The sequence below is a fragment of the Gymnodraco acuticeps genome, unplaced genomic scaffold, assembly GCF_902827175.1.
Source record: "Gymnodraco acuticeps unplaced genomic scaffold, fGymAcu1.1, whole genome shotgun sequence".
Classification (NCBI taxonomy): Eukaryota; Metazoa; Chordata; class Actinopteri; order Perciformes; family Bathydraconidae; genus Gymnodraco; species Gymnodraco acuticeps.
In genome coordinates, this window is record NW_022990940.1 from 174,790 (window position 1) to 201,602 (window position 26,813).

The 26,813-nt window shown below is 41.1% G+C and overlaps 1 protein-coding gene and 1 long non-coding RNA gene across 2 annotated transcripts; one reads left to right on the forward strand and one right to left on the reverse strand.

Moving 5' to 3' along the window:
• Positions 1–693: 693 nt before the first annotated feature.
• Positions 694–13,712, reverse strand: LOC117558395. Its single transcript, XR_004570830.1, has 3 exons — positions 13,657–13,712; positions 5,071–5,200; positions 694–1,135 (listed from the first exon to the last, which is right to left on the reverse strand). It is a non-coding gene; the product is annotated as an uncharacterized LOC117558395 (long non-coding RNA).
• On the forward strand, positions 7,268–26,137 carry LOC117558394 (plasma membrane calcium-transporting ATPase 1-like). Its single transcript, XM_034234578.1, has 19 exons — positions 7,268–7,328; positions 17,642–17,824; positions 18,194–18,391; positions 18,771–19,028; positions 19,605–19,730; positions 19,931–20,095; positions 20,312–20,455; positions 20,908–21,122; positions 21,353–21,595; positions 21,963–22,204; positions 22,281–22,518; positions 22,826–23,005; positions 23,333–23,420; positions 23,717–23,823; positions 24,112–24,303; positions 24,896–25,109; positions 25,242–25,453; positions 25,550–25,657; positions 25,812–26,137. Exons 2-19 carry the CDS (start codon positions 17,674–17,676, stop codon positions 25,878–25,880), a joined length of 3,150 nt encoding a protein of 1,049 aa, XP_034090469.1. The 5' UTR covers positions 7,268–7,328; positions 17,642–17,673; the 3' UTR covers positions 25,881–26,137.
• The last annotated feature ends 676 nt before the right edge of the window (positions 26,138–26,813 follow it).

Genomic DNA, 26,813 nt, shown 5'->3' on the forward strand with positions numbered 1-26,813 from the left:
GTAACAGCAAATTGAGCTCGGGGAATGTGGCTTTGGTTTTGTTTGCTCTGGCCAGGAGATGAGCTTGACTGCTCGTTGCTGCCTGCGTGAAACCAGAAGAGCAGGATAAAGGAGGGAAAGAGGAGTCATAAAAAAGGGAGAAGGAGACAACAAGCTCGCCTGCATGTTGTTTTCTATCATTGAACTAACATAATAATGGAAGGGTTGAAATGTTAGAGGAAGAAGATGAGGAAGTAAAAATAGGTTTTAAGATGGTTTCCTTATAAAATGGGGTCCTAAAGTAATTAGGAGTTGGAAGATGAGTGATCAAAGGGTAGAAAGAATAGGAAAACATATAATGGAATGTCACAAACATGCTTCATGCTCACATTTCCTTCCCATTTGGAACTTGATTGTGTGAACAGCTGATGATTTTACCCTGCCAACCCATCATGGTGAAGATGCATACTCAGCTTGAATTATTTTAGGCTGAACCATTCAGGCAACTTATAGCTCTTTCTAAACGAAGATGTGGTGTAGTCAGCACATTTAGCACAGAGATACATCCACTTTCAGCAGCACATCGTAGACTACAAAAACCCACCCTGGAAGAACAATTGATTTACCATTAAATGTTGTTTTTCAGTGTAAAACCATTGAAACTCATTAGACTCTGAGACATTATTCAGACATAGTTATTTATAAATTGTCCTTATGAAGTTCACCAGGAATTGTTTTCATAAAAATGTAAGCTCGTAACAAATACAAAAACCAGATGAATGCATTTCACTGACACATACTTTATAAATGAACCAACAATACATTTTTATGTAACAGGTTATACTTTCCATCATACTCAAGCTACAAAAGGTCCTTTATGTTTTCCTGTTCCTCCTCTTTACCCGCCAAGTTTACAAGGTGTTGTCAGTGTGCAGGTGGCATCCCTCTCTCTTCATAAAAAGGGAGATCTGGCAAAAAAAACGAAGCTCCGATAAAAGTCAATCCAAACCACTGACACTCACAGAGATTACTGCTTGACTGGTTTACCACAGAGCGCTGATGTGTGCAGGACATTCCACATAACTGAACTGGAGAACTGGAGGGCTGCAGTTTATTGGTGTCACTGAAAGCCCACATGACAAGGACGCATATGTGTCTGCCAAAGATGAAAAAAGGGTGGATGTTAGTTTTGTAATTCACTTGAAAAGAGGCCATGCCAACAGTATAGTCATATCCTTTTTTTCTTGAGAGACAATAATATTGCTTAATCTTTTCTGCGAATGGCTTGTTCATTAGAAGCCAAGGAGTCAAAGGCAGTGATAGATTGTTATCAAGATTTTTCTTTTCCCTTTTCTGTGAGAAACTAAATGCTGAGAATGAGGGTGAGAGACTTCACAGGCAATTGAAAATCGACTAATCCTTTGCGTTTTGCATATCGTCAAAGCCCAGCTAATTTGTCAAATGAAGACATTCGTCTAAGCGATGAGTATGGGGCAAAAGAAAAAAGACACAAACACAGAAAGCCAAATCTCTGAGACAGAAACAGATGGATATAGGCATAAGAGCCGGCACAGAGACAAGTGTGCAGGTCTAGTCACAGAGTGACTTGAAATGGGGCCCTAAGATTTCCTCTGATTTCCTCCTCCCTCCTTTTGGCCCTGTTGCTGCGTCTTGTAAATCATTCTCAATTCACTGAAACAAGCCAGTTGGATTAGCTCGGTTTAGATCATAAACATTTGCAGCACAGACCACCCAGCGAGAGAGCACAGCCAAGACGAGAGTGTGTGTTAGTGTGCATATATGGGTGTGTGTGTGTGTGTGTGTGTGTGTGTGTGTGTGTGTGTGTGTGTGTGTGTGTGTGTGTGTTTGTGTGTGTGTGTGTGTGTGTGTGTGTGAAGCCTCCCTCTGAGTTAAGAGGTGGGCACTGCTGCACATATACGCTCAAATGTGGGCTCACACATACACATGCGCACACACACACACAGACATACTTTTACTGTGGTTTGTGTTTGCGCCACTTCCAGGGCCAGTGCACTGTGGGGCCCTCACCGCTGCCGTGGAAACCAAAACAGGCTGAGATTAACACAAACACACACACACATACACATACACACTGACATACACACACTGATACAGATGTCTCTGTATCAGGCTGCTTAACAATACAGATATTTGTTTACTGTAAAATAAAGAGATTTTGTTTGCAGACGTCAATTAATTTCTTCTTTATGCTTTCAGTTACAGTGAATGTTTTTTCCCTAATTTTTCTTAGGACTCAAGCCCCCAACACGGATGTGTTAATCGTCATTTCTCGAAAGCAGCTGCAAAGCGTTAAGTGTCATCGACCCAAAAAACTGTGATATGAGAGATGTTTTCCAAAGAATCGAACAAATAAATGCATTATTTTCTTACAAAAGTTCAACAGTCTGCGTCATCAGACCATGAAAATCATTATTTCTCACTTGAACACAGTTGGAGTAATTCCTCTCTTGTTTCTCTCCATATGCACAAGGTATCTGAGAGCAAAGCTGGTGTCAGAACCAGGAAATATCTGGGCTGGGTTTTGAAGAGCCAGAGAGCAAAGCTGGGCAACTCCCTGCCGCAAGGATCTGGCACTTATTCCTGTACGCTGCTTTCTGTCTAACTGACTTTCTAACTGTGTGTATTGTCTTTTAATGTAACTTTACTTGCATTAGTTGCCAGTCTTATATGTCCCCGCCATGTTCTTCTGTTACCTGTTTATATCGTATTGGCCCAAATACGAGTTCTGTTTTTCAATCAAATATAGGGCCCTCTTGTGTTCAAGGAATACACATTTGAATATTGAAAGCAGGTGTTTTCAATAGAGTGCATGTCTCCAATCATTATCAAATATTTACATTGTAAATCTGTGAATACATTGTATAATCCATTTACTTTACATTTAATTTCATCAATAATTGTCACTTTGCCATTACATACCGTTATATGCAAAAGAGTAAATGTTTTGGTTTCAATGATAGTGCTGTTGCGTTAGTCATTTATTTAGAAGGTAACATGTTAAAAAAGAATATAAGACGAGGGATAAAGGAATACAAAATATTAAGGACTCCTATCGTGGTTTGACCAAAAAGATCCAACAGCAGCTTACCTATCTTCAGTGTGTGTGTGTGTGTGTGGCCTATCATTACTGTACTTGTGGGGACCAACATCTGTTTACACAGCCACGTGTCGGGACTCGCCTCCCTTATGGGGACATAATGGAGGTCCCCATGAGGGGAATCACTCATTTTAGGGTGAAGACTTGGTTAGAGTTAGGGTAAGGTTAAGGGTTAGGGTTAGGCATGTGCTGGTTATGGTTAAGGTTAGGATAAGTCTCCAGGAAATGCATGTAAGTCAATGTAATGTCCCCTGAAGTGATGTATACATGGTATGTGTGTGTGTGTGTGTGTGTGTGTGTGTGTGTGTGTGTGTGTGTGTGTGTGTGTGTGTGTGTGTGTGCATGTTTGGCCCGTGTGGGTGAGGGACCTCCCAGTCAGTGGACAGTCCGTCAGACAGAATGTGGCCACAGAAAGACACACACAGACAAACTTTGTAAGCTTTGTATTTATCGATAGTTTGATATATTAAATGGGATTAAACATGTCTTTCCTTTGGGAAATAACATTCACAGGATGTGTTGAAAAAACAAAACATCCAGGACAAACAAAGCATGATCAGGAAATGCTACTAAAAAAGGTCTGTTGAGATTCATTATTATACATTCAGAGGAAAACATAATCTAAAGTACAGTACAAACTTTTGTCCACATCCAAAATTCCATCTTATTTAAAAATGGTTCAAGGGTGAGCATTGACTCAGCAATACCTTTAGCTTTTTTATGTATAAACCTGCCCTGTTTAATGTACAACACACCCACAATATTTGGTAATGTTTGATCTCTTTCTACCTGGTGGCCTATGTGTAGTTAAACTTTCCTTCTCTTTCAGCAAAAACAGAGTGAGTGCACGTACATACACAGACACAAACATGCATGCGCCTACATTACACACAAAAAAGTCTTCTTTTCAACCGAAATAAATGTTTATGGCATTCCAAACATTTTGTGTGAGAGACAGTATGTGTGGTCCTGTCTGCACCTAGCAGGAGGTTTGAGGTTAAGGTGTTTGTCTGCTAGCGTGTTGTGAGCTGTGGTGTGTGCGTATGTGTGCATGTCAGTGATCTGTGCAAATGAGAGAGAGAGAGAGAAAAGGAATGTGTAACCACCATGTTTCTAATATATATTTGTTTTAAATGAGAAACAAAATAATTGACTGGATCCAAGATTTGTTTCTAACATTGTGAGGGAGTTTTTAGTACAGATACAAATGTAGAGTGCAAGTAAGAGAATAGAAAGTTGGAGTGTTGGATAAAGATCTTCATATAAATTGAGTGAAAGAAAATTCACCAAAGGAGATAGCATAAGAGGATGAGAGAAACGCACAGGCACAGAAACGTACCAACGTGCAGACAAAAAAAGGCCAAGAGAAAGTGCAAAATGTTTTGCTGTGAAATGCTATAAATTCTGAAAAATAGGACTTTTATTCCAAACTTAGTGGTTAAAGAGTGACTATGCAATGTGAGTAAAATGAATGCTTTACTGCAAAATAATCAAACACATTTAAAAATCTTTCCTTTATAGAAATCCGAACAACATCTTTGACTTTTTTTACAGTAGGTTTTACAGGTATTTTGTAAATGTGTCACACATGTCCCAAATGTGGTTGGACTAAAGCAGTTATGTTTTAATATATTTCAATCATGGGAGTCTAAAATTGATGTTCAAAATACGTAAAGGATTGAATCATATGTCTGCTGGGCATCGAAAACATTATTTCCTGTCGCATTTATCATGAAATTAGTTTACACGCGTGATTAGATTTAGACAAATATACATTTCAGCACTTTAACAACATTAAAACCTACTGCTGCAGCTAAACAAAGGCCCTAGAGGACACACACACACACACACACACACACACACACACACACAGCAACATTGATTATACACCCACAGAGCAGATCTTTAACCTTGAAAAGTTGACGTAAAATCTCAGCTTGAGGTCCACTTACTCGCTTGTTATGCAGCCTTTGACCTCATGAAACGCCTTGTCAGCAGGTGAAGCTTCCTTGGTTGTCATTGAACCACAGAATGTCTCGATGATGCATTCCCATCAGATGTTATCCAACATGCTGAAATAAACTGAAGAATGAAATATGTTGAATACGCTTCCACTGTGCATAATCCAAAAGAGTTAGACAATGGCTTTGTTTTTTTCTTTGGCATATATAACAGTCTCATGCTGTAAGAACAACAACAATCCAGCCTCAATAACAGCCAAGCAATTTAGTAACAAATAGCACACAATGCCATTCCAGCGTTTTACCAATCTCTGTGTTATTTCCCCAAAGGACCGTAAGGCCAGCATTATAAAATACATGGAAACAGTTGTTAGCATTTATAGACCATTCTACAAGTACAAGTAAATAGCACAACACAGACACATACACACATCCAGACAAAAAGTATTTACACATACACATGACCACACATTTGTCAAAGACACTTGAATAATGATTTAAACGAGACCACTAGGCACTAGAGCTATCATCATCGGATTGCCGGAGGTTTAAGCTGTTTGATGGAGTAAACTCTTGACCCATTATGCTGTTAATGTTATGAATTCAAATTTAGAAGAGCTTAGTTGTTTTTAAGCATATTTCACTGTCAATAGAGAAGTTTAAACATGAGTGTTCGTTCTTTCGCCTCGTTTATTTTAGGCTGAAAGACGTGTGTTTCTAATTCATAACTCACCACTTTGACTGAAATATTTACAACTTGTGGCTGGTTTGCCATGAACTTTTGTGCAGACATTCTAGTCCCAAAACAATAAGTCCCCCTCTGACTTTTCCTGTCATTATCGGTTAAACATTAAGATATTTTCAACGCTTTAGTTCATGACCAAATGCTTATAGCAAATGTCAGCATGCTAACACTAAACTTCATGGGGAACAGGGTAAACATTATATACACTGCATAAAATGTAGGTATTACCTTAGCAATAAGCTCCAAGCACCACTGTGCTCAAGTTCAGAATCACATAATTGCTATCATGGCTGTTAACTCTTAGTCTTGAAAACTGTCTTGGTGAGAAATGCATTTTGAAATGTACTTCGACATAGGTTACAAGTGAAATATGCCATATTTATTTTTAATAAAAATGTCGGTCTGTAATATCAGAGGAAATGTTTATTGACAAAAAAAAGGACAAAACACGACATGATCTCAAAATGTTTCAGCCCACATATGCACAAAAATAAATATAAAAGTATGTCTTAAAGACATTAACAAACAAAGGATGGAAAGAAGATGGTTGAAGAACTTCTTGTTAATATATTTGCAGTAGGAGACTGAGTAGCAACTCATGGGTTTCTGTATCAAAAGGAAGATGTCATATGCTTACTCGTACACGCACACACACACACACACACACACACACACACACACACACACACACACACACACACACACACACACACACACACACAGATGTATGCCTCTGCTCCAGATGTTGAGAGTATTTCGTTTCAGTGCAGGTAGTGCAGCCTCACATCGGAGAGGAGATAGATCAAAGCCCCTGGACAGCAGTGAAGACATTTTTAGAGGCGTTCGTAAACCAGTAGGACAGCAGTAGTCATACACAGGTTCAATTATTTGCAATGCTACCAGTGTTGGGACTAACGCGTTACAAAGTAACCCGTTACTTTTAGCAGTAACTAGTACTCGAACTCATTACTTTTTAAATTCAGTAACCCAGTTACCGTTACTACATGGTGCGTTACTCCGTTACTGCGTTAGTTTTTTATATATATAGTCAACAGCCAGGCGAACAGAGATGAGAACTGTACTTAAGTACAGTACTTGAGTAAATGTACTTAAATACTTCCTGTGTCACATGCGGAGACGGGCTGTGGATCTATGGTGGGCGTGTTTGTGTTGTTTACTAACAAGACTATCATGGCGGCGGCGGAGCTCAAGTCTAGTTTCTCCACCTGGAGATATTCTCACTATTTCACTTTTGTCGAGCACAAAGAAAAGAACGTTTTAGTTAAATGTAAGTTGTGTCTTGGCGGGTCAAAGATCCTATCTACTGCCCAAACCAGTAATTCAAATCTGTTGAAACATCTGCAAAAACAACATGCTGGGACGAAGCTAGTAGCTAAGACCACAGAGACTCAGCCGACGCCACTCCACCTCCACCTAAGCAACAGCGGCTGGATTTTAACCAAGGGACTGCTAGACAGGGAAAAGTCGATAAAGCCATTGCACGGTATGTTGTAGAACCTTTATATATACACAGTCTATGTGTAGAACACATGCAGGCTATTGCTACAGTGGAGTCACCCGCTTCCAGGGAGCTAGTTAGCATGATACCATGTCCGGGCGGCACACGGCATATGGGACGGAAAACTTTTCCAACTACCTGGAGAAAGAATATACAAAAATGGAAAGCCAGCTAATATCGATGCAATCCAGATTGCATATAATGCATGTCAAGTTGATCAACAGATTGTATTATTCTCCAATGCAATAACAGTACTGAAATGAAGGCTATAAGGGCATTAATGGAAGAACTTTGTGTAAGTAACTAAAACGTTACTTTTCACAGTAACGCATTACTTTTTTTACAGTAACTAGTGAAGTAACTGAGTTACTTTTTAAATGAAGTAACTAGTAATGGTAACTAGTTACTGGTTTTCAGTAACTAGCACAACACTGAATGCTACACATCAAATTGTATTTTTCTCTGGAGGAGGTAAAATGGAAATGTTGCACCACATAAAAACAAGATTCTCATGCTGTTCCTATAAGTCGTGGCATCAGACTTACTGTACATGATAAGTGTCAGGTGAGGTTGCAGATAGGCAAAGTTTTCTCCTAAGAGCACAACCGAGTAACTTTTACCCATACTTCCACAGCATCAATGTTTTTAAACCTGAATTTTAACATACAGTAACCAAAAGGGAACTCAGTACAGTAGCTGCTGTAGATGAACATGGGAGTCTGCTTAAGTAATTAACTGTGACAACATTTGAGTGTAAGGCTATTTTTCGATAAGGTGCCATTAAAGATGTATTATCACATCTAAGTTATTTAAGTAGTTAGGTAGGTAGGTGAAAATGAAATAAAACAATGTAATATCACATGCCTGTCAAGCTTAAAACACCATATCTAACTCAAAAAGCCAGATGTGTAAATTAGACAAATGCATCTTATCTGTGAAATCACACAGACTCCTGTTATACGTGGCCACAAAGTAAAATGTTACCTTTGTGACTAAATCAAAAATAAATCAGCACTTTTCTAACTTTGTCTTTATTCTCCTCTTATGGCACTTGTGGAATAGTCTCAGACTTTCGTTCATGTGGGGGATTCAAAATCACCATTTGTGGTTATGTGAATGACAGACATGTCTTGGCCTTGACCACTAATGTAGTAATTTCTTCTCTCAACTTTATATGAAGCCTTTTTTTAAACAGGTGTCATTAATCATATCTTCAATGGGTTCAAATACCTCCTGTGTGGTCTAGTCTGAAAAGTAAAATAAAATACAAATAATAAAATAAACCTATATGGCCATTTGGGTTGTCATCAGTCCAATATAGGTATATACTGTATAGGTAAAGCTCACCATTAATGAACTGAACATATCTATTACAATCTTGTAATTTATTCTTTGCCCCCATTGGACTTGAATAGATCAAAAGGTAGGTGTTTTTTCTATTAAAATCGAAACTGCTTTTTCATGCAATATATTACATTAATAATAATTGATTAGTCCTTAGATCATACTGTTAAAAATGTGGACAGAAAACTCTGCTGTTGGCCATCTGAAGATATTCTGCTGCTGCAACAGCAAGTGAAAGAGCACTATCTGCTGGTCTGGTGAAAGTATTGCGTGTGAGATGTGACACTTGTCATTGGATATGAGAGTATTGGGCATAAAGATGTTAAAACCCATATCTTTGATAACTGCTACTGATGTACATAATGTAACCTTTTCTTTTTTATATCAGGGAATTGTAGTCACCCTTCAAGCAATACAGTTTCTCTACTTTGCTATAGACGTTTAAAATAAATTATTCTTAGGTGTGGTAATGATGTAGCTCCACAAGCAGATGATTTGAAAAATATCTATTGGCTTCATCAATATGTTTAGCATTTCTATATTTTATTGTGCACTGTGTGAAGAGTTGATTTATTTTTTAATAGATAACAAACAAAAAATTCTCTGTGACAAAGTATTGATGGCGAAACAAAGATAAAAGGATTTCAATTTGTTAAAATAGGAAGTACCTTAGAGTTTTATTTTTATTTTGTGTCAACTAAATCTTTCAGTTGACCTTTTAGGAGTCATTATGGACAACCCTAGATTTGACCAAATCTCCTAAGCGTTAAATTAGATTCCTATGAATCAGACAAAATCCCTCTTTATGTCTGACGTAAATGTTTGAGGTGAACATGGCAAGGACATTTGCCGCTTAATTATTAAAAGTGTGTGCTGTCTGCTCGGAGGGGGAGATATTCTCTGGACATGATGTGACTGACCTTGTTGCTTTCAACCCATTCACACTCCCGCCTTGCTTCACTGGTGGATGTCACAGTGTCACCCACAGGGATGAGAGAGAGGGAGAAAGAGAGGTGGTTGGTGGACATTCCTACACTGGTTGCTACTTACAAGTTCTGCATTTACACACACACAATACCCCCCCCCCCAAACACACACACGCACAGCAAGTCACAGCACCCTCACGTAGATCTCTGGCAAAGCCAAAGCGATGCAACTGCTCCTCCATTGTGGACCCCCTTAACTCCCTCCTTCTCCCACTCTTTCTCCCCACTCCCCCCAATCTCTACCCCAATCCCTGCTAGATGGCCCCGCTCTTTTCTCCTGGTTGTCATGGAGACGGCTAACAAAGCCATCACTTTTACCAATTTCCTCAGAGACAGGTGCTGGCACAATGACTGCTTCCTCGCCGGCTGAAAGGGGAAGGGGCAAGAGGGGTCCATGGGAACTCCAGGCGGACACTCTGAGGGCTGTCCAAGTGTCCTCCTCCCCAGGCCTTGCCGAGAAAAGAAGGCTAATTTGTTGTCCCTGTTTTCCCAGGGAGGGGGGATGCAGGAGGAAGAAGGAGGGGGGAGAGAGAGAGGCTGTGGGTGGAAGGAGGGCGAGCGAGCAAGCGAGAATAAGGCAGAGAGAGAGAGTGAGAGCATGCAAAGGGGTCTTCACCAGTTTTCAAAACAAACCGCCTAATATCAGTCACTTCTCGTTTTCTCCTGCCAATGGGTGGCAAGGTCCTTCTTTCTCCCCTTGTTTCTTCATCTCCTCTCGCTTCTCCTATTCTCCTGCTACAGGTCTTTGGGTCCGGAAACAATGGCGAGTCATGGCATCATGACTGCAAGATGTTTCAATTTAGCTTTCAGCAAGCGTTCATTACCCCCTTTGTGAGTGCCGTGTGTGTGTGTGTGTGTGTGTGTGTGTGTGTGTGTGTGTGTGTGTGTGTGTGTGTGTGTGTGTGTGTGTGTGTGTGTGTGTGTGTGTGTGTGTGGTGTGTGTGTGTGTGTGTGTGTGTGTGTGTGTGTGTGTGTGTGTGTGGTGTGTGTGTGTGTGTGTGTGTGTGTGTGTGTGTGTGTGTGTGTGTGTGTGTGGTGTGTGTGTGTGTGTGTGTGTGTGTGTGTGTGTGTGTGGACTGCAATGTTTAGTGACAAATACGCTGAGCAGTAACAATAAAACTTTTTTCAACTTAAGCTAATAGCATAATACAACATTGGTCAGACAGAATGTGAAACATTATGTGAACATTAAAACATACTACTAAATATCAAACAGTTTATGAATATTGTTCACTTGTTTCCACTTTGATATTATAATGTCACATAAAATATTAATACGTTTATTTTATTAGGGAACATTTCATGTGAGTATGGTTGATAAGCTAATGTTTCTTTTTTTAATTCACTGTTTACTGCTTTCTTTCAGAGCCTGGCTGACACTCTGAAGGAGGGGCTGTCTGTTGGCACAGCTACAAAGTATTTACTGCCCCTCTTAAGAGAGAAGCCCTGGGCTTCCAGTTTGATGGAGCTGTATGTGTGTATCTGTCTGTACATGTGTGTCTGCTTATGAAGATGTGTGACTTTGTTCATGCGTGTGTGGGAGCTCTTGTTTGAATAGACCATACAAACTTTTTGTTGGTGGCACAAAACTCTTTGAGGCCGCATATAAAGCACGTACCTTCTGTTAAGGACGAGCCATTCAGCTGCAAAAGACCCTAACGGCTGTTGTATTGGCCTGTGTTGTGTGTGTGTGTGTGTGTGTGTGTGTGTGTGTTGTGTGTGTGTGTGTGTTGTGTGTGGTGTGTGTGTGTGTGTGTGTGTGTGTGTGTGTGTGTGTGTGTGTTGTGTGTGTCTGTGTGTCTGTGCGTGTGTGTGTTTGTGTGCAATTTATAAATGCCAATAAAAATCTGAAATCCATTATATCAAGCAAATATTGCTTTGTAATGGCCTGAAGACCCTACATTTTAACCCTGTTTCTCATGTCATGTTAAAGATGCTGCCTTTATACATTTTTATATAAGGTATCTATCTATGAAAAAATGAATATCTACTAGTATGGGCATATCTCAATAACCATGAAGGTGATCTACTTCTCCCTTTGATTCGCAGGTGTACATTATTATAAAATGTGAATAAACATCTGAGGAGCAATCTGAGAGCTACATCAAGTTGCAAAGTTATGACAAACAGAATGGGAAGAGGTAAACAAAGGTAGCTTGTATTTTTCAGTACAGCCAACACGGGATGAATAGGCAGAAGGGACAGTGTGTTAATAGCTGAAACTGACTCACTGACATCACACCTTGATGGAAGGTGCACCCTTTGAGAGGCAGACACTGTGATCAACCTCCCTGTTTCCTCGAGATAAGTAGTCATTGCACTCCGTATGGCTCTCAACTTTTAATTTTTGCCTTGCTTCTGCAATTATTCCCTATTGCTCTGCATGTGAAAGGGGCTTTCCCTTTGTGGTTTCAAACTCTCTCTGTTTGTCCTTTTTTACTCTTCTTCAACAAAACGCGGCTGTGCCTCAGTGGCTAAATCTGCTTCTTGGTTTTGACAAAACATTTGATTACTTGACCAAAAGGCACCGTGGCTGCTGCTTGGAGCATTTGGTCCTACATTATCGGTTGCGCACATTGAGCTGCTCTGTGTTTGGCTGTTATGTAGCATATTCATAAGATCTTTGTGGCATGCTGGGGTCATAGACGCAGGCAGAGCAGGGAAACTTGGATTTAATCGTTCATAAAAATCATTCTCTTTTTCTTCATAAGGCTCATCTGTAAATATAGTTTTAACGCTTTCCCTATCATCTTCTGACTGTTGAGGAGATGCCATGACTTCTAATCTCTAACGGGTCTCCTAACCCTTACTCCCCCTTAAGGAAACCTTGTTCCTTATCATAGGCGTGAAGCCCTTTTCAGTTCCCCCTTCCTTCTACGTTTCTGTATCACCGTGCACTGTGACCGGATTCTAGGGATTTATAGAGGTCTCTCATGTACAACTATATTAGGAAAAGAAGTATTCTTTACCAGGCTACTCTCAGGTTCTTTTAGTGCTCGGTACTCTAGCTTCCGGGGGCCTCGGGGCAGGGTGTTTCACTCCCACAAAACTTTGTTTTTAAGGGTCACTTAAGGGTGTACAATGCCAAACTCTGCAAGGCAAGGAAAATCGGGCGAGTTTTCACTTTCTACTCTTTGGACCAGGCTACACTCAGGTTATTTTAGTGCTCGATAGCCTACTCTAGCTTCTGGTGCCTTGGGCACTCTAAAATCCCCCCCGGGGTGTTTCACTCCCGCAAAACTTTGTTTTTAAGGGTCACTTAAGGGTGTCCCCCTGACAATGCCAAAGTCTGTAAGGCAAGGATAAATCGGGCGACTTTTCAACACTTTTCACTTTCTACTCTTTGGATCTAAGGTTCTCTTTTAACTCAGAGGTCCCTGTTCGGGTGCCATGAAAAGGAATCTAACTTCGATACAACCAACATCAATATCTAGGTCTAGGTCCGATACCAAGCTTCGATGCTGTGATAAGGCTCCGGAAAACGGCCGTCCTACCTTTAGGACTAAACCCCCCAGAATCTACACACAAGATCACCGTCATCTGTTTAGTTAACAGTGTGGCCTCTAACACCAGCTGCCCGTCGTATCACTTATTCCAGGCACTAAAGCGTCGGATGTCCGACCGCCAGGATAGCAAAACGGAGTGTGTAGTGCAGTATGTGTTGATGGGCTGGTAGAACCCCGGAGCACTATCTAAACTGTCCCTGGAGGAGAAACCCTGTGTCGTTGGGAGACTCCCTGGTAATTAGGGCAGCTTCAGGACCCACAATCCCTAACCCCCTCTTTTGATCCCCAGTTATACCAATCAAAACAATGCAAATGTAATATTAAACATAGCCAGAGTCAAACATTAATATCACAGCAGTGATATTACCACATCAGCAGAGCATATGTCATATTTCAGTACCACACATAAAGACAACAAGCACACACACAAACATAGTGTGCCCGGAAAAAAAAAACCTCCCAACGACCCACGCTTACCCCCTAATCCCACCAGGAGCGTCTGCGCTGCGTTGCGGCGTTTTTAGCGATCGCGGCCTCTAGTCAATGGGTGCTATTCCACCAGACCCGCTGCGCCGCGCTGCGCCGCGGCTCGACGCGTCCCAGAAGCTCCTTGCCGCAAGGAATTTCTAAAATATAGGATGAATCCTATTTTTGACGCGGCGCAGCGTGGCGCAGGCAGGAAGTGGAACGTTCATCCAACAACTGCGAGGCTGCACACACGACGCTCCGCTTCGTTTTGAAACGCGCCTGGTGGGTTATGACGCAGGAGGAGGTCGCAGCGCGGCGCAGACGCTTCCGGTGGGATCAGGGGGTTATCTCAACACACCCAGGCTTTCTCTCTTTGGCATTCACTCACTCTCTCTCCAACAGATATACACACACACACACACACACACACACACACACACTACACTACACTACACACACAAGCCTATCTTTCATCCCAAAATTCATGGAGGCAAATCTCTCATCCTCTGCCAACCATTCTTTCTTTTCAACTCTTGAAGGCACCATCCCCTCTTCTGTCCAAGCATTGCCTATAAAATCTCCCCATTATTCTGAAAAACATTGAACAATTTACTGTCACAAGCACACTCCGTATCCTTTATTTTCTCTGGCCTCATTTCAGACAAGTGCTTTTTTTTTTGGCCCCGAAATAACCTAGCTCAACTGAAGAAGCCTCATCCTTGTGGCAATAGAGTTCACATTAGCTATAGTAACTATGCATCTCGCAGTACAGATTTGCAGGGTAACAACTTAGATGTGGTCAATATTGTACAATTATGTAATGTATAGTGGCTTAGTAACAACTTCAATTGTTACACCTACATCTTTATCCGCTTGGGGTCACTTGTCATCATCACAGGAAAGCTAGCTGATTCCCAAATACTTTATTTTTTTCTGTTCTGATATCATTGCACACAGCAGCAGGCTTAGTGAGAGTTGTAGTCCAGAGGGCCTCCACTCTCACAGGGATCAGACAATAGATTACAAGATATTAGTGACATCATCTTCGGAGGATTTTGACCTCTATTGGTATCAGCAACAGCTAAAAACACAAATAAATGTACAACTTTGTACATTTTTGGAAAACTATATTTACAGCGGCAATGAATATTATTGGACGCCTTTTGGTGCAGTACTACATTGCACGGAGGGAGGAAATTAGTCAACCTTAAATCCTTGACTGCAGTCTATAGGCTATATCTTTAGGCTATACTGATCCTTGGTGGTCAGATGAAGTATTACAATCATTGTTAATCAAGCAAGCTGCAAACCCTGAACTTTGGTCATGTTTACAAGAAAAGCTGGTTGAAAAAGTTTGCTCAAAATTGTAAAAATTTGGAAAATAAATCCGTGGTCTGAAAGGAAATGTAGGCCAATTTCACACTCCCAGATACCTTCTGAAATGTGTTTTCTTATAAGAAAATTAGATAGCACCATCTCTAGGTAAATGAGGGAATTATTATTTCTACAAAAATAAGAAATACATTATTTGTTAATCTCCATTATCATGTATATTATACATATTGAATATATCTTACAAACATCAGTTTGTTTACAAGAAACTAGAAATATAATATTTTTGAAAAGGACTTTTATTTTTGCAGTATGTGAAGTTGAAACTGATTAGCAATATACAGTAAGGGGATGCATTCATTGGAAAAAACAATAGTCACACTTGTTTTTGTGGTTGTGTATTCTAAGGTTAGAATATTGTAGCTAACATATTAGCCACACTACTCAAATTAACTTAAAAAACATAATCAATAGGGAGGCAATACAAACTAACTGTACATATTTAAATATATATATTTGAAATAACAGTTGTTTTGATTTTATTTGTTCTGCTTTTCTATGTAGCTGTGTAGTGTACCACTGTTGTTAAAGGGGTTGTATGTAAACAATGTATGTTTTGTTCATTACTGAATAAAGAATACACATTTAAAAAATACTCCAGACAGGGTTTCCGTTCTCTCAGCCATAACAGCAGGGGTATAAACGGTATGTAAAGAAGTGTTTAGCCCTATTTACAATATTTCTTCAGCATCTGCATCTAACTTGTTGGTAAAGGTATGTGACTCTTTAACTTTTTCAGATTCATTTAGCAAGTGTTAAGTGTGTTTCAAACTGTTCGGTAATTAAACAGCGCCACCTAACGCCGCAGTGTCCTCGGTGCTATCATTTAGCGAGCTAACATTTATCTACTATTAATGCAGTTTGACTGTATAAGAAGCTAACATTATGTTATATGACATCTTGCCACCAAATTATGTTTATTTAATTAAAGTTAAATGTAGTTAAGTGAGATAGTTTTAACTGTCAGCGCCAGCTAACATGTAGTAACCTCGGTTCTAGTGTAGTTATCTAACAATAATCTACCAATGCCTTTGACTCGTATAGAAGATACATCAATGATATGATAATCATAACATGTGTATCACTAAAGCCACTAAATGATATAGGTGTCGACATTAGACTGACACATTTTTTTTTTAAACTTTATTTATTTAAACTTTAACCAGAGATACATTTCTCCCATGCTAACGTGTATAGTTATTTTTTAGCCCTCTTTCTATGTGGCTGTTTACCCCTGTTGTTAACGGTTTTGTAAGTAAACAATGCATGATGTTATGGTTATATTATGTTGATGGGAGAAACATATAATTAAAAAAAATACTCGACGGGGTTTTCGTGCTCTTGTCCTTAAAAGCAGTGGTGTAAACTTAATATTTAGAAGTTTTAAGTTCTAGATTCATTACTTACCATCTTCTTCAGTATCTGCATCCAATTTGTTGCTAAAGGGAAGTGACTCTTGAAATCCAGCTTCGCAGTAGCCTACTGTATAATTGTTCACATTAATTTAGCAAGTGTTCAATGTGGTAAAGTGAGATTTTTAAACAGTGTTTTGGTTATTAAACAGCGCCACCTAACGTCTTACTGTCCTACGGGCTATCGTGTAGTTAGCTAACATGTGTCCATGTTGATGTCGTTTGATTCAGAGAAGCTACATGTAACGTTAAAGTTTATAATAAACCTCAAATGTGTATTGACAAACGCCACCAAATTATTTAAGTAGCCTATCTTCGACACTAGACTGACAAAATATATGTCTTATGTTGTTGAGTGAATTACTCCTAAGCTAAAAATCCTGCTTGTAGAACTGTTTAATGAACTATGTTATATGTAGCAGAGTAATTAATAAGCTAATGTTAAATGATATGACAATCATAGGTGTAGTTAAGTGAGATGGTCAATTTATTTTACATTTTTAATAAAGAGGCTCTACCTAAGGTTTACCAAGTATGAATACAGTGATTTATTTGAATAAAGGAATCCCTACTGCAGGAATTCAAAACATAATAATGCTTTACATCCGTTTCTCCTATTAGTAGTGTTAGCAACAGGTGTTTATATTCAAACGTCTGGGCCCATAGCACTGCTGGCAAAAGCAACATTCTAATCACACATCGCTAGTGAAGCATAGGGTTCTCATGGAGAGCTATCAAGGTTCAAGGTTCTTTATTTGTCATCCACACATCTATTGAAAAAGAGAGAAAAGGGAAGTCATAAAGCTGTTCAGGTATTAAGATGTGTTGTGATTAAAAAAGAAAGTCAATCAAAACTTAAGCTACCCTTATTATTTGTTTATTTTAAAGTTGAGAACATTTTAAAATGCAAATGTTTTGAAAGTTTCCTGTTATGAATTGTGCTATTTAATGCAGTTAATTTACTTGAAATGATCAAATAAACAGTGTAAACCTCACTTTATGCGAAACAATACCAAGGACATGAGCTTGGAGTCCTGCTTGACTGTTAAAGCAAATCATGCACCTTTGTGTAGTGATTTTTCTACATTTCTACCCACAGGTTCATGTCTGAAATGACCTGTCTTATTTACCCCCTACAGTCAGGCTAGATCTGCACCGAAGGCTAACTACTTAGACTATGTTTTTGGTAGGTCTCTGAGGAGTCCCGGAGGAAGGAGATACAATGAAGGATAAGGAGGGGCATTTCGGCTGCTCCTTGCAGGAGCTGCGCTCCCTCATGGAGCTAAGAGGAGAAGAATCCTGTGCAATGATCAAGGAACAGTATGGAGATGTCAACGGACTGTGTTCCCTGCTGAGAACATCACCTGTCAATGGTACATATGATGAGGAACGCTGCTTCTGTGTTAGGTTGGTGTCTCTGGTTACTGCCAGATGTTGCATCACACCAAGTTTCAAATACGGACAAATCCTTGAAATGAACAGAAGACAACCTTATATATGTATGTTCTTATAATATTAGACACGTTTGCCAATAATACAGCCCAACAGATTTGGAATCTATGGACATTTTGACCCCCCCCCCCCTGCATTTTGAAACGCATATTGTTAGCGAAGCATTACGGCAAATTATACAAGTCTCTTAAGATAGAGATTCCAGAAGGTTTCTAAAACAAAATAATATATTCAATAAACTGAGTGGGTAGGACATGAGTCTGATATGGTCTTTGTGTCTCCTGCTGCAGGTTTGGATGGAACAGTAGAGGACATCAACAGAAGGCAAAAGGAGTATGGACAAAACATCCTCCCTCCTCAAAAGGCAAAAACCTTTCTGCAGTTGGTGTGGAAAGCCCTGAATGATGTCACACTCATCATCCTCCAAGTGGCAGCCATCATTTCTCTAGCACTTTCCTTCTACAGTCCACCCAGTGCTGACAGACAGCGTGAGTTTAGATTTTGCTTTAAAAAAATCAAATTAACCTGTGTGTAGACACCTCACAGCTTATTTTCAGGTACAAAAAATAGCTGTTTTAATGATATTAAAGATTAATGCTACACATTGTAAGTGGGGTGGCAGGTTTGAGAGACAGATGGGTACGTCTAAGGTCACTCTTCCTCAGCCTTTTACTCTTAGCTTGATTTTCATTGCATATTTAAATTGTACCTGTTTTAATATCATCATCATTTAAGTTTTTTTTATTAAAACATTAGATATATTCACTCCTTTTCTATGACATGTATAAGATGTAGGTCAGCACTGTTTGAGCGGTTAAATAAGCAAGGTCAAATAACTTAACGTTGACACACGTTGTCTCGGTTCAGACTGCGGCGAAGCGGCCGGCGGCGTGGTGGAGGACAGTGAGGCGGAGGCTGGATGGATCGAAGGTGCAGCCATCCTCCTGTCTGTGGTCTGCGTCGTCCTGGTGACAGCCTTCAACGACTGGAGTAAGGAGAAGCAGTTCCGCGGGCTCCAGAGCCGCATCGATCAGGAGCAGAAGTTCACCGTGGTCCGGGCAGGGCACGTGATCCAGATCCTCGTGTCAGAGATTGTCGTCGGAGACATCGCACAAGTCAAATATGGTAAGAGGAAAAAGTGGATCAGCTAAAACACAGCTCACCGTTGATTGAAAGTGATGAAGACTGCCAAAATAACTGCTTGCAATATAGCTATTTGGAAATGCTTTACGATTTCAGTTTTGACAGGGTTGCACTTGCAATTTTGTATTTGTCATGACATCTAGCTCTTGCTCCTTTTGAATTGGACTATTTATCAGATATGGGAGAATTCTCAAACGAAACACACACAGTCTAATTACGAGGTCTTGCATTATAATTGTAAGTCATTTTAGACATAAGCATCTTGAAAAAGTGAATGTAGCATAATGACATTGAGGTGTCCTAGGAAAACTACTATTGAAAATCTTCAATTTGTTTAGTAACGCTCTCAGTTCAATGTAACAATGACTCTGGCTCTCAGAGAAGAACACAGGTCTAATGTCTTCTTTTGTAGACGGAATAATCGTGTCTGAAAGTTGTTTCAATACAATCATTTTATTGTTGTTATCCTCCAGTCCTCATGTGACAGATACAATGTTGTGGTGAGGACCTGATGAGGGTGAGCTGTTGTTACAGTGTACCTGTTGGTTGTTTTTCCAGGTGACCTCCTGCCTACTGACGGCGTCCTGATCCAGGGCAACGATATGAAAATTGATGAGAGCTCTCTGACCGGGGAGTCGGATCATGTGAAGAAGAGTGTCGACAACGACCCCATGTTGCTGTCAGGTGCTCCACCCTTCTCCATTCACATGAAAACACATCAGGAAAAAGGACCATGACCGATAAACAACATGCATATTATTTCAATTAAATGTATTTGATTTAAATACCACCCAATAATCGTGATCTCAGTAAGGTCCAGAATAATCCAAAAGCCCTACCGTCTGAAGCTTCCATCATGATCAACTCCTGTCTCTCCCCCTCAGGTACCCATGTGATGGAGGGCTCTGGCAAGATGTTGGTCACTGCTGTTGGAGTGAACTCTCAGACTGGAATCATCTTCGCGCTGCTTGCTGCTGGTGAGGAAGATGACAGTGATGATGCTGGTGAGGAAGATGGCAAACAAAAGAAAGAGCAGGTGGACATCAAAGGTAAGTTCAGAACACAAAGTAATCTGATTATTCTAGAGACTGCTTACCATGAATCATTATAACTTTAGTGCTTCATTCAAGTAGTTGAAGTTTGATTTAGTCATAACAATACAGATTTCAGTCTCTTAGACTACATCGACCAACATCAGCTGCTATGCTGGGTTAAACCTGGCTTCATAGACTCGACTTGTGTTATTGCCTTCCTATCCTCTGTAGGACAAAACGATGATGACGTTGCGATGGACATGCGGCCGCTCAACGAGGATGGACAACCAGAAAAGAAGAAAAATCTATCAACGAAGACCAAGTCAGTCCTCCAGTTGAAGCTGAACAAACTGACCATGCAGATCGGCAAAGCAGGTACTGATTATATTAAATCATATCATTGTTTGGCCTTCTATTACAGTTTGTAACCTTAATAACTTAACTACATGATTGTCTGTGCACATAACACACACACACACACACACACACACACACACACACACACACACACACACACACACACACACATGTATTTGTCTCTCCTTTTGTCTAATAATACAAATCACAACTGTCAAAAAACTACCATACAAATCATGATTTCACCATCATGAGTTCCAGTGTGTGGTGAAACAATGACCTCCCACTCTCATACAAGGGTGGTCCTCTTCCCTTTTGAAAATCAATGTAGACACTCCATTGATAACTCATCGTCATCTCATGAGAAAAACTGGGTTTTAGTCTCAGTTTACTCTCAGTTTGGTCTCTGCATGAAAACACTTTTCACTGCTCATTAAGGAACTAAAATGTATTTTCATCTGTGTCTTCAGGACTGCTCATGTCGTCTCTCACCGTCCTCATCCTCATCACTCGCTTCCTGATCGATACCTTCTGGGTGCAGGGTGTTCCCTGGTCCAGCGACTGTATGCCCATCTACGTGCAGTTCTTGGTCAAGTTCTTGATCATCGGTGTGACGGTGCTGGTGGTGGCTGTGCCTGAAGGTCTCCCTCTGGCAGTCACCATCTCCCTGGCCTATTCAGTCAAGGTCTGTTAGTACACAACATTACACAGCCCGTCACTCCCACACTGAACATGTACAGTCAACAGCATTAGGTTAAGGACAACATTTGCTACATTCCATGTTGGTGTTAAGCCTTTCAAAACTGTCCACTGCCAGACAATCCTATCTGAAACACTGTCCATTCTGTAAATGTTTGTAGTCAATTCAGAATAAAGCACTTCAAATCGGGTAACTCTGAATTCCCCATTTGTCAGAAAATGATGAGGGACAACAACTTGGTTCGCCACCTGGACGCCTGTGAGACGATGGGCAACGCCACAGCCATCTGCTCCGACAAGACAGGCACGCTGACGATGAACCGCATGACGGTCATGCAGGTTTTCATTACAGGGCACTATTACAAAGGGTTGCCGAGGTTGAAAGACATCCCAGCATCGGCCATGGATCTGCTCACCACGGGCATAGGGGTCAACTGCGCGTACACCTCCAAGATACTGGTGAGATTTAAAAATACCTGTCCATTCAGGAAGCTCAAGGAAGTGTTTCCCACTGGTGGTCCCGTTATTTTGCTACTTTTCATCATTTTCTGGCTTCTGGTTATGGACAGCTTGCCATGGTTTACTAGTTACTAAAGAAGCCACATTTGTCATTACAGATCTCCAAATTGTCATATATTTGATCTAAGGCCCTGGAAAACATTGAGCACTTCTTATCTCATTTGTTGTTGTGTGTTGCCAATGCTATTGGATTGATGTCATGTGCTGCTGCATTTGATTCACACACCCTTTAAAGAACCTGATTTGTAATGAAATACATTTAACTTCTGCTGTGATTTGGCACCCTCTCTGCTGCTGTGTCCTGCAGGCTCCAGAGAAGGATGGTGGGCTCCCTAGCCAGATAGGAAACAAGACTGAGTGTGCCTTATTGGGATTCTCCCTCAAGCTGGACCGACACTACCAGGCCATCCGCGAAAAAATACCAGAAGAGAGTCTCTTCAAGGTCTACACCTTCAACTCGGAGAGGAAGTCTATGAGCACCGTGCTATATAACCCTGATGGCAGCTACCGAATGTTCAGCAAGGGGGCCTCTGAGATCCTGCTCTTGAAGTAGGTTCGCTGCTACTGCTCACACAACTCTGGCTCAGTTATATGATGATTACATGACTCTTTCCTGTTGTTCCAGGTGTTGTATGATCCTGGCATCCAGCGGCGAGGCCATTCCCTTCAGAACTCAGAAACGGAAAACAATTATGAAGCAGGTGATCGAGCCGATGGCGTCTCAGGGCCTCAGGACCATCTGCCTCGCTTACAAAGATTTCCCAGCCGCTGACGGAGAGCCCAACTGGGAAGACGAGGGAGACATCCTCAGCAACCTCACCTGCATCGCTGTGGTCGGCATTGAAGACCCTGTACGACCTGAGGTACGTCATTCGGTCTTTACAAAGGGACACATGGAGGCAACCAGTCAATAACAGTACAAATACACAGTATGTCAGCACTTTGTGAAGGTTTTCAACTAGTGGAATTATGAAATGTGTCTCTTTTAAGCGTGTTAGAGAGAGAAAATAATTCAGATAACTATCTGTGCTGATATTTAGAGTAGCTCTAGAGGTAAACGGAAGACATTCGTTTGAAGGAGAGAAGTTTTGGGAACACTTTATGACAATGAGTGTATCAACAGAATCTTTGAGCACCTTTTCTTATTGTTCCTTCTGTTGTCCTCATCAGGTACCAGAAGCTATCAGAAAGTGCCAGCAGGCCGGGATCACTGTCCGCATGGTAACCGGGGACAACATCAGTACTGCCCGGGCCATAGCCTGCAAATGTGGCATCCTGAACACTGGAGAGGACTTCCTGTGTATGGACGGCAAGGAGTTCAACCGACTGATCCGCAACAGTCAGGGAGAGGTCAGACAAAGATAGACTGAATCACAGACATCAGTGTATGATCTCAATCCATCATGACCCCTCACAGTTCTTTGTAGTTCCAACAACTTCACATTTTAGCACTTCTGGCACTATACACATTGTGAAAGGTACATTTTAGATTGTTGTCCTTTTTAAATGTCCTGTCCCTGATATGTTCTACAACCACTTTAATTCTCTTTTTAACCCTTGTAGGCACACTAACAACAGTTTTAGGGGAAACTAGCCTAATTTCAGTCTGCTACACTGATTTAAATGTATGTTACTCAACTAACACTTCATGTTTATCTCGTTTTGGTTTTTGTGCAGATTGAGCAGGGGCTCATCGACAACATTTGGCCGAATCTGAGAGTCCTTGCCAGATCGTCTCCGACCGACAAATACAATCTGGTCAAAGGTGAGCCACACTAAACGAGGTCAAGGAGAGTCGTAGGGGTCACATAGACGGGGATTGGGACAAGTATGGCAATGTAATAAAAACATCAAAATCAATGGCAAGCAAACCTTTAATGTATGCATATACTGTATACAAATTCAGAGGAAACCCTGAACCCTACATTTAAGAAATAGATCAAACATGCTGAAAGGAGGGGCTCAAAACAACAGAGAACAACAGTGTTCTAGCTGTTTTCAAAGACCATCAGAATTTTGCCCTTAAGTGTGTCTAAGCCGCTTGTGCTCATCATTACTCAGGTATCATCGACAGCACTGTGCTGGAGAAGAGGCAGGTTGTCGCGGTAACTGGAGATGGAACAAATGACGGCCCTGCCCTCAAGAAAGCGGATGTTGGCTTTGCCATGGTAACTATTGGCGCTAATGTCATCAGACTGATTCTTATTGCAAACTTTGTACAATTATTACTGTAACAAATTACTATTGATTTGAGAAACGGAAAATATAAAATGATTGATTCTGCATCATTTATGTTTTTCTACTATCAACCGTTTTAGGCTATTCCTCTAAGAAAACAAATATTGATGACTTCATGATCCACCTGCGATGCAACACCAGTCCTGGTCTAAACCTAGGCTCAGAGTCAGTTCTGGTGTAAGCTTTGCGTTGACTAACCACCATGCTGTGTTGTGCAGGGCATTGCAGGGACGGACGTGGCGAAGGAGGCGTCTGACATCATCCTGACAGACGATAACTTCAGCAGCATCGTGCAGGCAGTGAAGTGGGGCAGGAATGTTTACGACAGCATCTCCAAGTTCCTGCAGTTCCAGCTCACAGTCAATGTTGTCGCCGTCATCGTGGCCTTCACCGGGGCCTGTATCACCCAGGTGACAGCCTCCTGACACCTCTGCTGGACAGAATTACTTTAAATATTCACCCACACACTCACCCTGTTGCTAAAAAAGGCTGCCGAGCTACCATAAGGTGCTGGGTGGGCCACTGGGAACATTTTCATGGTTCAGTCTCTTTTTCAAAGCCTCAAAGACGGTGTAGACGAGTGAACTACACTGGCTTCAAACAGGAACATGTTCATTGGGAATCTCTTTTTCTTCTTTTAAACATGACAGATAACATTAAATGCATGGCATTCTAAAGAGAATCGTCAAACACAAAATGAGGAAGTATTCATGGTCCAAAGATGTGGGTCTCTGTTTTCTTAATTAAACTTTATCAAACTGTGTGTTTTAAATTGAAGCGTGACAGTTCTGGATATCAATGTAGACTGAGCGACTCAGAATGTGTGTGTGTGTGTGTGTGTGTGTGTGTGTGTGTGTGTGTGTGTGTGTGTGTGTGTGTGTGTGTGTGTGTGTGTGTGTGTGTGTGTGTGTGTGTGGTGTGTGTGTGTGTGTGTGTGTGTGTGTGTGTGTGTGTGTGTGTGTGTGTGTGTGTGTGTGTGTGTGTGTGTGTGTGTGTTGCCAGGACTCTCCTCTGAAAGCTGTGCAGATGCTGTGGGTGAACCTCATAATGGACACCTTTGCTTCACTGGCTCTGGCCACCGAGCAGCCAACCGACGCGCTGCTGCTCAGGAAACCCTACGGCCGCGACAAGCCCCTCATTTCTCACACCATGATGAAGAACATTGTCGGACACGCCATCTACCAGCTGGCCGTAATCTTCACCCTGATCTACCATGGTCAGTGAACGCAGCAAACCTTAGTGGTCTAAAACAGGCTCACTTAAAACCTCCTAATAAGAAACATTTGATAGCCTTATTACAACTGACTTACTAATTAATGATGAATTACTTTGACCCTCCCTTTCACAGGTGAGATTTTGCTCAACATTGCCAGTGGCAGAAACGCCCCCCTCCACGCCCCGCCCTCTGTACACTACACCATAGTGTTCAACACGTTTGTACTCATGCAAATCTTCAATGAGATCAACGCAAGGAAGATCCATGGAGAGAGAAACGTGTTCGAGGGGATTTTCAAAAACACCATCTTCTGCGTCATCCTCCTGGGAACCCTCCTCGCCCAGGTAACCTGGGAGGGCTATCGTCACACCTGGTCTGGTTCACAGTGAGGAGTAATGAAAGATTCGCTGGATGATGCTGTGTCTCCCTTCCTCCTGTAGATCCTCATTGTGCAGGTTGGGGGCTCACCCTTCAGCTGTGTGGCTCTGAACTGGCAGCAGTGGCTGATCTGTGCCTGTCTGGGTCTCGGCAGCCTGCTGTGGGGACAGGTGAGACAGGGATGACATGCAATTAAACATTGACCTGGTCCTTTCTGCAGCTGATCATAATTAGACAGTAAAAACAGTCTACAAACATGTTCAGCTCATATAGATAGTGTTGCCGATGTGTCTTATTGTTGTGTATTTTTACCCCGTCTCTCAGGTGGTGTCCAGCATCCCAAGCTGCGGCTGCCCGAAGGTTATAAAGCCTGCGACTCGTGCAGAAAAGTGACCGTACTGAGAAGAGGAGCCAGGGGCCTGTGGAAGAACCACACATGCTGCCTGGCCTGGTCCCTTACAATTAAGTGGTGCTGCCCTCATTGTATTTGTATTATTAGTTTTAGTTATTATTATAGGTTCCTTTCTTATTATATATAAGATAGATTTGTTCACCTCTGACGAAGAGGTTATCTTGTAGGTTTGTTGCAGCGTTTTTATTCAGTTGTTTGTCAGCAGGATTTTGAGAATATCTTAATTTTGTGTTTTCTGTCAAGCCCTCGCTTCATATTTCTTTATTTTTGAATGATCTAAATAAAGTAATCTCTGAAAATGCTCATGAAGTCTACAATCTGAACCATGTTGGTGACATAAGGATGTTCTAAATACTACATGTGTTGACAATGAATGCACATTATAAGAGGGGATTGTAAATAAAAGGACTAGATTTCAAATATACAGTCGTATCACCTCTAGGTGCAAACAGAGTTGCCCTTTCAAAATCTACTAATTTCATATTGCAGAATAAAGAGCAGTCAATGATGCTTTAAAAAGTATTTATTATTTTGCTAACATGTGTTAGGCTGCCTATTATCTCAAACAATGATGCAGATATACATAAGCTCTTGTTAAATTAGATAAAGTGAATATATGTAATATTTATTTCATGAAAAATATCAGTCATTTAAATTATGAAGTTGCTGTTAAATGTCTTTGACATTCATACAAATATCTGCATTAGGAAAATGACTACAATTGTTTCTGGGCTGGATTAAGCTCATACATCTGTTGTTATGACATATGCATAGATACACAATGACATCTCAGTGCAGCGAGATCTCTGATATCATGAGTCTCTTCTTACCCTGATGAACGGACTTCGATCCCTAACCCTAACCCTGTGCTTTTAAAATCAGTGCTAAGCTCTATCAGTCATTCCTCGGGGCAC

Bases quoted from the DNA above. Each gene is read 5' to 3' on its own strand.
- LOC117558394 (XM_034234578.1), top strand. From the start codon at position 17,674: ATGAAGGATAAGGAGGGGCATTTCGGCTGCTCCTTGCAGGAGCTGCGC. The intron at 23,006-23,332 runs GTCAGACAAAGA...GTTTTTGTGCAG, and splicing joins TCCGCAACAGTCAGGGAGAG to ATTGAGCAGGGGCTCATCGA. The intron at 25,454-25,549 runs GTAACCTGGGAG...TTCCTCCTGTAG, and splicing joins TGGGAACCCTCCTCGCCCAG to ATCCTCATTGTGCAGGTTGG.